The 16,527-nt window shown below is 41.3% G+C and overlaps 2 protein-coding genes across 3 annotated transcripts in view; one reads left to right on the forward strand and one right to left on the reverse strand.

Moving 5' to 3' along the window:
• POLR2B (RNA polymerase II subunit B) overlaps positions 1–13,683 on the forward strand; it is a 48,495-nt gene extending 34,812 nt beyond the window's left edge. For both annotated transcript variants that reach the window (XM_008073625.2, XM_021706747.1), the window contains 11 exons: positions 1,468–1,666; positions 1,983–2,151; positions 4,016–4,112; positions 5,351–5,445; positions 6,998–7,248; positions 7,330–7,419; positions 7,978–8,085; positions 10,005–10,118; positions 10,498–10,658; positions 12,723–12,918; positions 13,411–13,683. In XM_008073625.2, coding sequence (XP_008071816.1) covers positions 1,468–1,666; positions 1,983–2,151; positions 4,016–4,112; positions 5,351–5,445; positions 6,998–7,248; positions 7,330–7,419; positions 7,978–8,085; positions 10,005–10,118; positions 10,498–10,658; positions 12,723–12,918; positions 13,411–13,500 — 1,570 coding nt within the window. In that variant the 3' untranslated portion in view covers positions 13,501–13,683. The remainder of the gene's footprint in view (positions 1–1,467; positions 1,667–1,982; positions 2,152–4,015; positions 4,113–5,350; positions 5,446–6,997; positions 7,249–7,329; positions 7,420–7,977; positions 8,086–10,004; positions 10,119–10,497; positions 10,659–12,722; positions 12,919–13,410) is intronic.
• The window catches only part of IGFBP7 (insulin like growth factor binding protein 7), a 70,536-nt gene continuing 67,602 nt past the window's right edge, over positions 13,594–16,527 (reverse strand). Inside the window, exons 5-6 of the mRNA XM_021706750.1 lie at positions 15,523–15,649; positions 13,594–13,849 (exon numbers count right to left, since the gene is read on the reverse strand). Of these exons, the coding sequence (XP_021562425.1) occupies positions 13,830–13,849; positions 15,523–15,649 (147 nt within the window). The 3' untranslated portion in view covers positions 13,594–13,829. The remainder of the gene's footprint in view (positions 13,850–15,522; positions 15,650–16,527) is intronic.

Here is a 16,527-nt window from a genome sequence, read left to right on the forward strand (position 1 = left end):
TCAGCCGGGCGTGGTAGCGCATGCCTGTAATTCCGGCTACTTGGAAGGCTGAGGTGGAAGGATCACCGGAGCCCAGCAGGTCGAGGCTGCGGTGGCCGGGAGCAGCCACTGCACTCCAGTCTGGGCGACAAGAGTGAGACTCCAACTAAAAAAAAACAACAAAACCAGAGATAGAACTTACATAACAAAATAAACATTTTTAAAAAGTATACAATTTAGCTAAGCGTGGTGGCTCACGCCTATAATCCCAGCACTTTGGGAGGCAGAGGCAAGAGGATTGCCTGAGCCCACTGGTTCAAGACCAGCAAAAAGTATACAATTTAGTGGTTTTTATTATGTTCACAAGGTTATATAACCATCACTACTATCTAATTTCAGAGTTTTTTTCCCCCCTTTTTTAATGTTTTAATTTTTATTATAGAAAAGCTTCATTTCTTTATTTTGCTTTCTGACTCTATGCTTGTCTACCAACACTTCATGACGATTTTCTGCTCCTCGATAAGAAAAGCACTCTTGATCCTGTCATGAACACATTTTGCACACATGAAACCACCATAGACTCTGCTGACATGTTTTTGGTTTTGGACAACCTCATAAGAACTTTAGATCTCACAGCACAAACCCCTAGAAGTCTGCCTGGGCACACACCACACGCAGGCTTTGGTGCTTTCCCAGTCTTCTTGGTATATAGGTAAACAATCTGTTACCAGGGGTTCGGGACAGCCTAATTTTGTTAAGAGGCTGTTTTGTTAAAAGCCTATGACTGTATGTCAAACGCTGGATCATTCTGAGTGCCTTTACACAGTGTTCCCGGAAGAGGAAAAAGGAAGTCTTGGAGAGTTCAGAAGTCAAATTTTCCAGAAATTTTCATTGCCATAAAAAGAAATGCTGTACCATTAGCAGTCACATTTGTTTTTCTTAATTTTTACCATTAAGTAAGGAATTTGTAGGATTTTATTAAGCTTAAAAATCTTTGTAATATGTTAAAATCTAATAATAATAAATAACTTATATAACTTAAATATGCTATATATAACATAATATGTAAGGAATTTAATAAAAAGAACCTGCTTTAAAAATTTAGTCTTAGTAATATTTGAATGTACATAATCTTATTCAAATTCAACAGTACATATAATTCAAAAAATTTAAAGCCCTTCGATTTATGTGCTATCCTTTACAAGTAAATACTGTTTAACAGTTGGGTATACCCTCTACCAGACTTTATTTTGCATGTTTGTTAACTCACTTTTTGATCCCTGTAAGTACAGTTCCTTTAAAACAAAACAAAAATAGTTATAGGACCATACTTAATAGTATTCAGTAACTTTTTCACTGTTAACAATCACATAACTATGTTGGAACTCTTTATATATCAGTATATAAACACAGGAATACCTTTTTTTAAAGTAGGAGGACTTGTTAGTTAAAATATTTCAGGTAATAGGACATTGAATTCTTTTTTAGTTGGCAGGATCTTGTGGCCAGTGGGGTAGTGGAATATATTGATACCCTAGAAGAAGAAACAGTGATGCTTGCAATGACTCCAGATGATTTACAGGAGAAAGAAGTAGCTTATTGTTCTACTTATACACACTGTGAGATTCATCCGTCAATGATCCTTGGTGTCTGTGCATCTATCATTCCCTTTCCTGATCATAACCAGGTTGGTATCGCTTTTTATCTTCTGGTTTGTGAGGAGTTGGGGAAAGTAATACAAATTAGTTCTTATTCTGTAATCTCTTCCTAAGGGAAAAAAGCCTTTTAATAAACAGGCTATGAATTCCTACAGAATCAGCATTTGACACTCTCATCGTCATGTTTCATTATTAAGAGCCATAATTGTTTATTCTGAATGGTTATCACTATCTTTTATAAAAAAATCAGAAACTTTACCAATCAAGCTTCTCCTTGATTGTCAGAGTGTTTTTCTTTAGCGATACTAAGTTTTCGTTGACTCTTCTTTTCATTTCTCCCTCTAGTCTCCTAGAAACACATACCAGTCTGCTATGGGTAAGCAGGCTATGGGAGTTTATATCACCAACTTCCATGTTCGTATGGACACGTTGGCCCACGTGCTCTATTATCCTCAAAAGCCACTCGTGACTACACGATCTATGGAGTACCTACGATTTAGAGAGCTGCCAGCAGGTGTGTTCAGTTTTGTTCTACATTTTTAGAGATCCTGCCATGCTTAAGGAAGTTTCTGGGTGCTTAGGAGGATTCAAAATGCATATGACGCAGTGCCTCATCTCATGGAACTTACAATGTGGTAGGAAACATGAGCATAGTAAGAAGGCTGGTACATGGAAAGTGTTCTGGTGGAGGTGCAGAGTCCTTTAGAAGCAAGACCAGCAGAAGTAATTCATTCCTGTTGGAAGTCTAGTACCAGCTTCATGGAGGCAGGGCATTTTATACTGGAATGAAGTTAGTAAAGTAGTGTTTGAATTTCAGAGATGGTCTGAGTAAGGGTCTAAGATGCGTGATGGCAGGAGATAGGGAAACACTTGGGAGTCATGCCAGTTTAGTGTGGCTAGAGTGGAAGTACATGGGTGAAGCCTGGTCTCTATGTGGAGAGAACCTGAATAGGTTAGATTTTATTTTGAGAATGAAGACCCATCCAACCTTTTTTTCCCCCTTGAGTTGGAGTCTCACTCTGTCTCCCAGGCTGGAGTGCAGTGGCATACTCAACGGCCACTGCAGCCTCAACCTGCTGGGCTCAGGCAATCCTTCTGCCTCAGCCTTCCAAGTAGCTGAAACTACAGACGCACGCTACCACACCTGGCTAGTTTTTGTGATTTATTGTAGAGATGAGGTCTCACCGAGTTGCCCAGGCTGGTCTTGAACCCCCGGGCTCAGGCAATCCTTTTGCCTCACCCTCCCAAAGTGATGGGATTACAGGCTGAGCTACTGTGCCCGGCCCATCCAATCTTTTTGAGCAGGGAAGTAATACAACTAGAAATTTGTTTTAGGAATGTCATTCTGACAGTAGTGAATGGGGTAGATTAGAATTATCTGGGAGATAATATAAAGACTTTTGCAATTCTGGTAAGTGTGACATGGTGAGGAGCCAAAGAAATGAAAAAGAATGATGGGTGAGATGCTTTTTGAGATATACTTAGGTTGAGTATTTTAATTATTGGAAAATCTGGTGATTTACAAATATGTGAATCATGTTCATTAAAACCCTACCTACATTCAGCAATTTACTGTTTTATAGTATGTCCTCGGTTTTTTTCTTCTTGAATACTTTTTTTAATGGTCTCATCAAAACTAGTTTTGGCAGCAGCAAATTAGAATCTTATTGTGAGACCGGGCGTGGTGGCTCACGCCTATAATCCCAGCACTTTGGGAGGCCGAGGTGAGAGGATTGCTTGGGCCTGTGGGTTCCAGACCAGCTTGGGCAGCTTGGCGAGACCTCATCGCTGCAATAAATAAATAAAAATAATTTTAAAAAGAGTTTTATTGTGGTGACATAATTGGTACCATTTTTTTGGTGGTGTAGCGAGAGAGGAACAGGGCAGTCTCACTTTTAAATCTAAAACCAGGAATCAATATATGGAACAGGGTCTTGAACTCATTGCTTATTGACTTTGGGATTATGGGTAAATAAATTAGTGTCTTCTGATTCATGAGAATAATCATGCTTATCTTGTTACTAGAGAAGGGTTGCTGTAAGGGTCACAAGACATGGTTGGGGCGCTCTGTAAATATGAGGTGACGAACACACACACACACACACACACACACACACACACACACACACACACAATCACTGGTTATAAGAAGGGATACATTGGGAATGAAGTTGCTTGTATGAAACATGTAGCCATTGGAATAGTTGCCTCTGCTAGCACAGATTGCTATTCTAGGAGGCGTAGACTCTGGCAGTTACCATGATAAAAAACACAAGCATTTATGGCAGATATGATTGAATAAAATTGATTTAAAGAAAGGGTAGGTTTTCTTTGTTTCCCAGATGATGTTTTAATGTATGCACTTAAATTCACTGCAGGTATCAACTCAATTGTGGCCATTGCTTCCTACACTGGCTATAATCAGGAAGACTCTGTTATCATGAATCGTTCAGCTGTAGACCGAGGCTTTTTCAGGTCAGCTTTTTATAACATTTTTCCAAAAAATTTTTTTCACAGATATAGTGGAAATATTAATTTAAAAGTAGATTTAACTCTGTTCTACTCTAGAAATTAGAAGTCCTAGTTGAGGGTCACAAACAACTGAAGACGCTACTACTTGTCTCTCTCAGGATGTTCAGATGCTAATATTTTTTATTTTGATTATTATTGTTTTGAGTTGGAGTCTCACTCTGTTGCCCAGGCTGGAGTGCAGTGGCATGCTCATGGCCACCACAGTGTCGACTTGCTGGGCTCAGGTGATCCTTCCACCTCAGCCTTCCTAGTAGCTGGAACTACAGGCACATACCACCACGCCCAGCTAATTTTTCGATCTATTGTAGAGATGAGATGAGGTCTTGCCAAGTTGCCCAGGCTGGTCTTGAACCTGTGGGCTCAGGCAATCCTCTCACCTCAGCCTCCCAAGGTGCTGGGATTATAGGCATGAACCACTGCGCCCAGCCATTTGATGATGATGATGATGATGATTTTTAGTAGGAGTCTCACTCTGTAGCCCAGGCTGGAGTGCATTGGCATGCTCATGGCCACTGCAGCCTTGGCCCACTGGACTCGGCGATCCTTCCGCCTTAGCCTTCCAAGTAGCTGGAACTAGAGACACACACCGCCATGCCGGCGAATTTTTTTTTCTTTTAAAATTTATTGTAGAGACGAGGTCTCGCCAAGTTGCCCAGGCTGGTCTTGAACTCGTGGGCTCAGGCATTCCTCTCACCTCAGCCCCCCAAAGTGGTGGAATTCCAGACGTGAACCTGTAATATTTTAAGCCTTTTATTTTTGTAAGCAAATACACATTTGCAATTCAATAATATCGAAACATCTAAAGAAGAAGTAAAAATAAACTCATGATCTTGGAACCCATAAATAACTACTGTTAAAATTATGGTGTGGTTTTTTTTTCCACTTTTTTTCTATTATGCGTCAATTTGATTGTTTGATTTACAGATTGATCTCAAATCCATGGCATTTGAAGATTGATTTAAAAACTGGGAATTTAGAGGAGATGATAGATTTTTCTTTTTCTTTGTAAAGGATAACACTAGGACCAGAGGGTAGACATATGGCTTCATGTAGAGCCTTCTCACTGGAAATATTCATTTAAATTGTCTCCTGAATATCAATTAAATGTAAATTTGTTGGTAAATTCTAAGACCTTTTATTAAAATAAAATAGAAGTTACCTTTAGAATTGTGTGTTTATAGGTCTGTGTTCTATCGCTCATACAAAGAGCAGGAGTCTAAAAAAGGATTTGATCAAGAAGAAGTTTTTGAGAAGCCTACACGTGAAACATGCCAGGGTAAGTGACACTGACATTTAAATTATGGAATCAAAAATTAACTCATTGTGGCTTTCCTTAGTAATTTTGCTGGGTTGTGTCCTCCCACTCTTTTTGTTTTGTATTGGGAGTATGTCCTTCTTGTCACATTATGACGTTCATGTCACATTTAAGGAAGTATGTGTATCTACCAGAAGTCTTTGCACCAAGGAGTGGCCTTGCCATAGTCCTTTCTTCCTTGTAGGTCTTGCATGAGGAGGAAATTCAGGAAAACAGAGAGGACATAGAATCTCAAGGGACATACTTCACAGCCCCATCCTTATTTGTGCTGTGTTCATATCTGAGCTTCTGTTTATACATTTGCATAGGAAGTCCCCTTCCCACCTCAAATTGTGGCATTATCATAGTATGTGTTCAGCCACAATAATTTGCACATGTTTTATCTATCTCTATCTGTCTGTCTGTCTATTTATCTATCTAGTCAGGGTCTCACTCTGTTGCCTAGGCTGGAGTGCAGTGACATAGTTACAGCTCACTACAGCCTCAACCTCCTGGGTTCAGGTGATCCTTTCACCTCAGCCTCCCAAGTAGCTGGGATTATAGGCATGTGCCACCATACCCTGGCTGATTTTTTTTTTTGTAGAGACAAGTCTCTCTATGTTGCCTAGGCTGGTCTCAAGCAGTCCTTTTGCTTTGGCCTCCCAAAGTGCTGGGATTATAGATGTGAGCCACCACACCTGGCCAGTTTGTAAACATCTAAAGGATAATTAGAGGCATTCTGGGCACAGAGGCACATGCTCATAATTCCAGCTACTTGGGAGGCTGTGGTGCAGAGATCGCTTGAACCCACGAGTTTGAATTCAGCCTGGGCAACATAGCAAGACTCCATCTCTTAAAATAATAATGATAACGGTAATAACGAGAGGATACCTAGCAGTTGTTATTTCTTCTAGAAAACACAAACTCTCACATTTTCTACTTGTTATTTATTTTCGTAGATATTCACAAACTACCTGTACAGTGTCAAGAGCAGGCTGTCCCAGGGAAAGGGAGCATCTAGTACAGCTTGGACTCCCAGTAGCCTTGCATGCAGCAAACTGTGCTTTGTTTCCTTAGGCATCTTTTTTTAAAGCCCGGAACATCTTTCTGTTACTCTGTTTCGATTGGAGGGTAGTGAATTGATGTCCAGTTAAGATTGCACAAGATGAAATTCACAACTTTTGTGGAGAATGTGTGCAGAGGGCATATATAGGTCCTCATTTTCATGTAATGTAGAGATGAGAAGATGGCAAAAAGTCACTAAGTGCATTTAGTCACTTAGCAAATGTCTAATAGGAGAACATCTCTTTTTCTTTGTTGATTTTTTTCTTTATAGACTATGGTATCGCAGAATTCGAAATCATTTATAATATTTGGAATGAGGGCATTAGAATATTAGTAAACATGATTCATGGTGCTAGAGAGTCCTGTGAACTTTTCTCTGACTTGGAGTGGATCTGTTCATGTGGTTTTTAATCTCTGTCAGGGATTATGTAGTATTGTTTCGGAAAATGCAGCGTCTGTTTCCTCATAGGTATGCGACATGCCATTTATGACAAGCTGGATGATGATGGCTTGATAGCACCAGGGGTTCGTGTATCAGGAGATGACGTTATTATAGGCAAAACAGTCACGTTGCCTGAAAATGAAGATGAACTGGAGAGCACTAACAGACGCTATACCAAGAGAGACTGTAGCACTTTCCTCAGAACCAGCGAGACGGGCATTGTGGATCAGGTCATGGTCACGCTCAACCAGGAAGGATATAAATTTTGTAAAATAAGGGTGAGTATAGCGTTGTCTGTATAGCTAGTTTTAGAAAGTTAACCAAATTCACTTAACTAACCTATTTTTATATGAATTCAGGTGCGCTCTGTTAGGATTCCACAGATTGGAGACAAATTCGCTAGTCGACATGGTCAAAAGGGTACTTGCGGTATTCAGTATAGACAAGAGGTAGGTATCCTCTCCCTCATCCCAACCCAGTTTTGTTAAATGTTTTATCAGTGACTGGGCTCGGTGGTTCAGCCTGTAATCCCAGCACTTAGAGAGGCTGAGGCGAGTGGATTGCCTGAGCCCGCTGGGCAACTTGGTGAGACCTTGTCTCTACAATAAATCAAACATTAGCTGGGCGTGGTAGTGTGCACCTATAGTTCCGGCTGCTTGGAAGGCTGAGACGGGAAGGATCGCTGGAGCCCAGCAAGTCGAGGCTGTGGTGGCCGGGAGCGTGCCACTGCACTCCAGTCTGGGCGACAGAGTGAGGCTCCGACTCAGAAAAAAAAAATTGTAAAAATAAAAATAAATAAATAAATGTTCTATCAAATCAAAATTTGCTTTAACCTAAGAGGTCAAAGATGGTAAAGGCTTGATTTATTTTAGTGTTGAATAAATATATGAATATACCACATTGAACAGAACTTAGGGCATACAAAAATTCAATTGAGAAGGGGTTTCATAGCTTAAGAGTAAAAGATTTAAGTATCTTTAAGTCTCTTTTTAAAATTTTCTTTATAGGACATGCCTTTCACCTGTGAAGGTATCACCCCTGATATCATCATAAATCCTCATGCCATCCCCTCTCGTATGACTATCGGTCACTTGATTGAATGTCTTCAAGGGAAGGTAAGAGATTTTCTTCAGAAATACAGGTTCCAAACTGATGTTTGTCTAAGACTATTAATTTCTCTCATATTTGAGCCAGGGTGTTGTAAAATGCTGGTATGATATTTATGATGCTTAAGCTTTTCCTCCTTTCAAATTAATTGTGAATCTGCCCCCCCACCTTTTTTTTTTTTTTTTTAGTGATTTGCCAAGTCGGAATTTTTGTAAGCATCCAGCTTCTACATACATATGTGGTTATCGTTTTGACTGGTTCTTTTCCATGGTTGATTAATTAATTCATTGGTGGTTAGTTCAGTGTGAGCTTAAACAATTTTATAGCTATATTATCAACTCTGCATGCATTTTCTAGTGGAGGTTTTTCATTTTTAAGTATTTTGTTAAGATAAAATGACTGTAGCCTAAACAGAGGGTGTCAAAAACATGTATACACGTTTTCAGAAAGGAAAAACTGTATTAAAAATTTAAGACCCAATATATACTGATAATAAAAGATGAGTACAAGTCATGTTTGACTTCTGCAATTACAAGAGAGGTGCTCAAAGTATTACCATCAGCGTCCAGACATTTCTGATTACTGTGAACTACTGCGGAACTTGTTGCCGTGTGAGGCCTCCCGGATCTTTCCTTGTGCATATCACATATGGTACCACGCGTCTCAAACTTAACACATATGCTTGCAGTTGTTAGGCGTGTTGGAGGTTCTGTTGCACACTCATGCCTCCATTGTCATACTTCCATAATATTCTCAAATTTCAAATACCACTTCAAAATGGTCTTGCGCTCCTCGAATGACACTGTGCTTCTGCCATTTTCCTTGTCCTTCCTGTCACATGGCGACGCTAGCATTCATTTGATTAACATGATTTTTTAAGCGAAACATCACACTACACATTGCTACCGTAATTCCATTTGACTTCTTTTTTTTTTTTTTTTTTTTTTTTTTTGAGTGGGAGTCTCACTCTGTCCCCCAAACTGGAGTGCAGTGGCTGCTCCCAGCCACCACAGCCTCGACCTGCTGGGCTCTGGCGATCCTTCCGCCTCAGTCTTCCGAGTAACCGAAATTACAGGCGCGCGCTACCACGCCTGGCTAATTTTTTGATTTTATTGTAGAGATGAGGTCTTGCCTGCCCAGGCAGGTCTCGAATCCATGGGCTCAGGCAATCCACTCACCTCAGCCTCCCAAAGGCGCAGGATTACAGGCTGAGCCACCGAGCCCGGCACTGACTTTTGTTTTTTTTTTTTGAGTTGGAGTCTCACTCTGTTGCCCAGACTGGAGTGCAGTGACCGCTCCTGGCCACCGCAGCCTCGACCTGCTGGGCTCTGGTGATCCTTCAGCCTCAGCCTTCCAAGTAGCCGGAATTACAGGCACGCACTACCACACCCTGCTGATTTTTTTTTGATTTATTGTAGAGATGAGGTCTCGCTGCCCAGGCGGGTCTCGAACCCGCGGGCTCAGGCAATCCACTCACCTCAGCTTCCCAAAGGCGCGGGATTACAGGCTGAGCCACCGAGCCTGGCTCCATTTGACTTCTAAAAGTAATACATAGATAACATTGCTTAAAGTGTGTATACATTTTTTTGGTACTCCTGGTAGATTGCTTAGTTTTAGGGCATTAAAATGTCATTTTCCTTGAGTCATCAGAAGTATTTGAGAGTCTCCCTGATTTTGCACCTGATTATATGAATAGATTTCTATTTGATGACTTATAATTTAGTTTTTCTTTATTAGATAAATTCATTTGTTATAAATATTTTGTGTAAGATAAAATGAGCCACTCCTTTGTATAACATATAATTTAAGTTCAAATCTTCCCTTTTCATGGAAGGAGTTTGTTTAATTGATTGCGTGTTTATTGAAATATGACTTCTAGGGGAAGACCGAGTGAAGCAGCATTTTAAAGATTACTTTTTTTTTGAAGGTGTCAGCTAACAAGGGTGAAATTGGTGATGCCACTCCATTTAATGATGCTGTTAATGTGCAGAAGATTTCTAATCTTTTATCTGATTATGGCTATCATCTCAGAGGAAATGAGGTATATGTGCTCTGCATTAACTTGTCACATTTTTTGGGTATGTGTGTAGTTCCAGTCTTAAAAATAAAACCTTTTTTTGAAGTCTAACACTTCAAATATATTCATATATTATAAAGGTTCAACTTGATGGATTTTCGTGAGATTGAACACACCTGTAGAACGAGCACCAAGATCTAGAAAAGAAAATTACCAGAACCCTTTTATGCCCAGAAGCTCCCTTCTAGCCACTTTCCCACCCCACCCATGCTAACCACTCTCCGACTGCTGAAATTATAGATGAGCTGTTTTGATTTTATATAAATGGAATTGTACAGTATATGCACATGTCTTTGAATGTGTAGTATCTTTAGATCTGTGTTTCAAAGTCTGTTTGTTTCAGGTCCTCTACAACGGGTTCACTGGTCGAAAAATCACATCACAAATTTTTATTGGTCCCACTTATTACCAGCGTTTGAAGCACATGGTGGATGATAAGATTCATTCTCGTGCTAGAGGACCTATTCAGATCCTTAATAGACAGCCCATGGAGGGCAGATCTCGGTAAGAGCTGCGTCATCATGGTTATTATTCGTTAACCTTTTAGTAGGAAAAAGGTCAGACACATAACGCAAATAGAGAGAGTGGCATAATGGACGCCTATGTATCTGTCACCCGATTTCAACAGTGATCCACTCATGGTCCTTCCTGTTGCATTCATCTCCCCCTTCCTGCTAGCCTTTATTTTTTTTTCAGTTTCGTTGCAGGTTTTTCTTTTTTTTTAATTATAAAGATGTGGGGTACAGTTCAGGGTTAGGTATACAAGTGCTGATTATGCAGATATCCTTGTTGATGACGTATGTCCCTCCCTCCCCTAGCAGTTTTCCTCCACTGCCAATCCTACCCCCCCCGACAGTTTCCCACTACTGCCAGTCCCTTTCTTACAGTATTAGAATTGTTCAAGTTCTGCTTATGAGTCAGAACATAGGTACTGAATTCTTTGTTTCTGTGATAGATCATTGAGTATGATCGACTCTGAATCCATCCAAGTTGCTGCAAAGTCCATATGTTTGTCCTTCTTTATTAGCCTTTATTTTTAAGCAAAGCCCAGACATCAAATAATTTCTTCTGTAAATATTTCAGTATACATCTTTAGAACAGTGATTTTCAGGTCTTTTGACTGCAGAATCCCAACAGTTCTCATTCTTTACTAACAGAATCCCCTTTTGTTTATGTGAGTTGTATCTATTGATATATTTATTATATTAGAAATTAAAACCGAGAAAGACTTCAAATATTAACTTACTTTAAAAAACACTAATAAACTCATTACTTGATAGCATGCACATGTTTAATGAAAAATAAATATATTTTCCAAATAAATTTAATGATAATCTCTTTAATGACCTTGCTTACTAGAAAATAGCTAGGTTCTTGTTTTTGTTTGTTTTGGTTTTGGTTTTGTTTTTTTTTTTTTTGAGTTGGAGTCTCACTCTGTTGCCCAGGCTGGAGTGCAGTGGCATGCTCCCGACCACTGCAGCCTCAACCTGCTGGGCTCAGGAGATCCTTCAGCCTCAGCCCTCCAAGTAGCCAGAACTACAGGCACGTACTGCCATGCCCAGCTAATTTTTTGATTTATTGTAGAGACGAGTTCTCACCATGTTGCCCAGGCCGATCTTGAACCTGCAAACTCAGGCAGTCCTTGCCTCGGCCTCCCAAGGTGCTGAGATTATAGGCTTGAGCCACCGCACCCAGCCGGTAGTTAGGTTCTTCTATCTACTTCTGCATTCATTCCACTGCAGTATTTTATTGATTGATTGATTGAGACAGGGCCTTGCTCTGTTACCCAGGCTAGAGTGCCGTGGCACAGTCATGGCTCACTGCAGCCTCAAACTACTGGGCTCAAGTGATCCTCCCGCCTAGCTTTCTGAGTAGTTGGGACTACAGGCATGCTATTTAAAACATTTTTTGTAGCTGGGCTCGGTGGCTCAGCCTGTAATCCCGCGCCTTTGGGAGGCTGAGGTGAGTGGATTGCCTGCGCCTGCGGGTTCGAGACCCGCCTGGGCAGCGAGACCTCATCTCTAAAATAAATAAAAAAATCAGCCGGGCATGGTGTAGCGCATGCCTATAATTCCGTCTACTTGGAAGGCTGAGGCGGAAGGATCGCCGGAGCCCAGCAGGTCGAGGCTGTGGTGGCCGAGAGCGACCACTGCACTCCAGTCTGGGCGACAGAGTGAGACTCCAACTCAAAACAAACAGACAAACAAACAAAAAACCATTTTTTGTAGCGACTAGGTCTTGATATGTTGCCCAGGCTTGTCTCAGACTTCTGGCCTTCAGCAGTCCTCCTATGTTGGCCTCCCAAAGTGTTGAGATTACAAACATGAGTCATCGCACCCAGCCTCTTGAGAATCTAATGTATCTACCCCACTTGGGGACCTTCTGTTGCACATCAGATGGCAGACGTCTGCCCTTCCCACCAGTTAGAGTGCTAAGGTATAAAAGTTAGAGCCAGTTCTCATTCTTTACTAACAGCGTTCTTGACCTTTGCCCTTTGCTGTCATACAAAGTGGGGTTTATAATAAAAAGTAAGTACAAGATAATAATCTGTTGTTCTTCCCTTAACAGTGATGGTGGCCTGCGTTTTGGAGAAATGGAGCGAGACTGTCAGATTGCCCATGGGGCAGCCCAGTTTTTAAGGGAAAGGTTGTTTGAGGCATCAGATCCGTATCAGGTTCATGTGTGCAATCTTTGTGGAATAATGGCGATTGCTAACACCAGGACCCATACATACGAATGCAGGGGCTGCCGCAATAAAACCCAGGTGTGTAGAGACTTAGTGATAGTTACTGTTTGCTTAGAAAAAAGCATGCTGGTCAAATTACCAGGCAGATTTAGTGTGGTGGAACAGATTGGCATTTTGACAGTGTTGACAGCACACCTCTGTAAGATTCCTAGTGCTAAACAAGAAAGAAACAATTTGGTTTTTCTAAAAACCAGTTAAGTTTTAGTGTGGTAATTTCTCCAAGCTATGCATCTCTTGGAAATAATAAGAACTCGTACAAGGAATTTTAAATAATCCATTTTTTAAAAAACTTTTTAATTGAAGAGGGTGAGTATCAATTATATCTGGCAGAAAGGTTGAACTTCCAAAGCCTGATGGAAAAGAGCCTCCGCCAGCCACAGCAGCGGAGTGCGTGTTCTTGGCACCACTCACTCACTCACCATGTGTAGTACTGGGTTTTGGCCTTTCCCTAGGGGAGGAGCGGGCTGTTTCAATGAGTTCTGCTAATTCCTGTATGTTTTCTCTTTTCAGATTTCTTTGGTGCGAATGCCCTATGCATGCAAACTGTTGTTTCAGGAACTTATGTCCATGAGTATTGCACCTCGAATGATGAGTGTTTAGCTGTTTTAAAAGATCTCAACAAGATACTTGTAAATACCTATCTTTGTGTCTTGTTTCTATGATTTGACTTTTGAAAGAATGACAACTATGTAATGTGTTGCGATAAAAAGCATTTTATTTGTTTTGTTTAGTGACATGCATGCTTTTCTTCTGTAAATAGACAATAAATTTTTGTAGTCTTGATGTGTTATCTTTATTTTGTATAAAACCAGTGAATATAACTAAAGTGTTAGTGGACTGGATTAAAAGAAACTTGTTATTAGGCAAGAACAGGGGTTGTAGTTATCCATGACTACTTTTAGCTTTGCAGACTGATATATTCTGCAAGTTTATAGCTCAGCACCTTCACCTGTTTAAAAAAGGAAAAAGATAAAAATTAGTTTCATGTAGGGGCATGGGTGACTGATTGTCAGCTAGTTGTTTCCAAATGAAGACATTAAGATGTGGGGATAAAGCATCTATGAATAATTGTCTAGATGGTACTTACATTGGAGTGCTCTATGGAGTTTTGAGTTTTATGATTTTAGCTATGGAAGGCAATTTTGCTGTATCAGTTGATGCATCAAAGTTGTTGAACCTTATGGAACCAGAAGAGCACATTTCACAAGCTACCATGGTGGGATCCAGAGAGGCTGAGGACTTTCCCTTGGTGGCCCAGCACTCAAAAAGTTGGGGAATAATGAGTGGCAGAGCTGAGGTTCATCCCTTGACGCCATTGTTAGCTGCTGCTCAGTTTGTCCTATTGCCTGGCAAGACACATCTTGGCTAAGAGACGCTGGCCAGACACGTCTTCACTTGATACTTCCCTGCACACCACAGCTGAGTAATCTGCACAGTGGAATGGCTTGACAGATGCTGACCGTAAGTTTTTTTTTTAATTTTTGGCTGAGGGAAAGCCAATTCAGACATCTGTCTAATCGAAATAGATAAATGTAAAGTAGCATTGCTATGATGCTGTCAGGAGAGGCGTGTCAGGAAGCTTTCAGCAGTGAAGTGGAGGTGGAATAGAACTGGGCATTTGCCAATATCCTCTCTGGCTTTTTCTTCTAAAAGCTAAAAGTGGAAGGCTAGAATTGCCTACAATTGTTTTCTTTTCTTTTTTTTTTGAGTTGGAGTCTCTGTCACCCAGACTGGAGTGCAGTGCCTGTTCCCAGCCACTGCAGCCTCGACCTGCTGGGCTCCGGCGATCCTTCCGCCTCATTCTTCCGAGTAGCTGGAATTACAGGCACGCACTACCATGCCCAGCTGATTTTTTAAAATTTTTTTTATTTTGTTGTAAAGATGAGGTCTCGCCAAGTTGCCCAGGCGGGTCTCGAACCCGCGAGTTCAGGCAATCCACTCATCTCAGCCTTCCAAAGCGCGGGATTACAGGCTGAGCCACCGAGCCCAGCTCAGTTGTTTTCTTTTAAATGGGAATGTCATACAATAGTCACAACACAAAGGAGAAATGCCATGTAGATAGATAGAAAGTTATGGGAAATAGAAGCCATTCCAGGCAAGTTTGAGTTTTGACTCTTTGGTGTAAGAGAAAGTAAAAGCATAAGTCATAATCATGACATTCAACCAGTTGTCCAAATACTAACTCCATTTTTTTTTTTTTTTTTTTTGAGTTGGAGTCTCACTCTGTCACCCAGACTGGAGTGCAGTGGCCTCCCAGCCACTGCAGCCTTGACCTGCTGGGCTCCCGCGATCCTTCCGCCTCAGCCTTCCAAGAAGCTGGAACTACAGGCGTGTGCTACCATGGGCTTTTTTTGATTTATTATAGAGATGAGATCCAAGTTGCCCAGGCGGGTCTTGAACCCACGGGCATAGGCAATCCTCTCATCTCAGCCTCCCAAAATATGGGATTACAGGCTGAGCCATTGAGTCCAGCTTATGCTCTGCATTTTAATGGCTTACTTTGTGCCCTTATGGATTCCCAACCACAGAACTTCATTAATAGCTGTGCCGAATACTTTCATACTTGGTTATTCTTTATTAAGCAGCTGTCATTTTTCAGCGGCTGTGAGAGACATGACATACCTTTCTTCACAGGTATTTCATGCAAGGCATCAACCACTGTAATTTTTGCTGAAGCGGAAGCCTGTCCTTGGGAGTTGGACGCGTGACACTCGTATTCTCCAGCATCTTCTTTGCTTAGAGGAGACACCTGGGGAAGAGAAGGAATCTTGTTTTACTGTGGAGTCTCCTCCTTTTTCTTTTTTTTTTTTTTTTTTTTTTGAGTTGGAATTTCATTCTGTCACCCAAACTGGAGTGCAGTGGCCGCTCCCGGCCACGGTAGCCTTGACTTGCTGGACTCTGGTGATCCTTCCACCTCAGCCTTTCAAGTAGCCGGAAGTACAGGCGCGTGCTACCATGCCCGGCTAATTTTTGATTTATTGTAGAGATGAGGTCTCGCCAAGTTACCCAGGCAGGTCTTAAACCCGTGGGCTCAGGCAATCCACTCACCTCGGCCTCCCAAAGCGCTGGGATTACAGGCTGAGCCACTGAGCTCGGCTCCTCTTTTTTCAGTGACTTCAATGAGGTTATTATTGCCTACGTTGCCTAGGATGACCAAGGATTTGTAGCAGAGGTACTGCTAGAAGTGGTGTAAGCCCCATGCCAGGAGACTTAGGTCTTCACCGTGTTTGGGCTGCTGAGAGGCTGCATCTGAGGAAATGTCACGGACAACTTCTGATCAGATTGCATAGGTGAAAAACTGGACAGGTGCACATGTCAGTTTGAGGGAAAACTTGACAGAGTACATGATCTAAGTACTGTCCATGAATATCAAAGGCCAAGCAAAGTAAGGTAACTACTGAATAATCAATTAAAATAATTCATGCTTGGATCATTTAGTTCCTATGAGGATTTGGCTTTTTTTTTTAATTGGTCATTTGTAGAGACAAGGTCTCGCTATGTTGCCCAGGCTGGTCTCAAACTCTTGGGCTCAAGCCATCCTCCCTCCTTAGCCTCCCAAAGTGCTGGGATTACAGGCATGAGCTACCACACCTGGCTGGATTTTGCTTTGAACTAGGAAAAAAAAAA

Source organism: Carlito syrichta, unplaced genomic scaffold (assembly GCF_000164805.1).
Source record: "Carlito syrichta isolate Samal-C Ts95f unplaced genomic scaffold, Tarsius_syrichta-2.0.1 Scaffold315967, whole genome shotgun sequence".
Taxonomy (NCBI): Eukaryota; Metazoa; Chordata; class Mammalia; order Primates; family Tarsiidae; genus Carlito; species Carlito syrichta.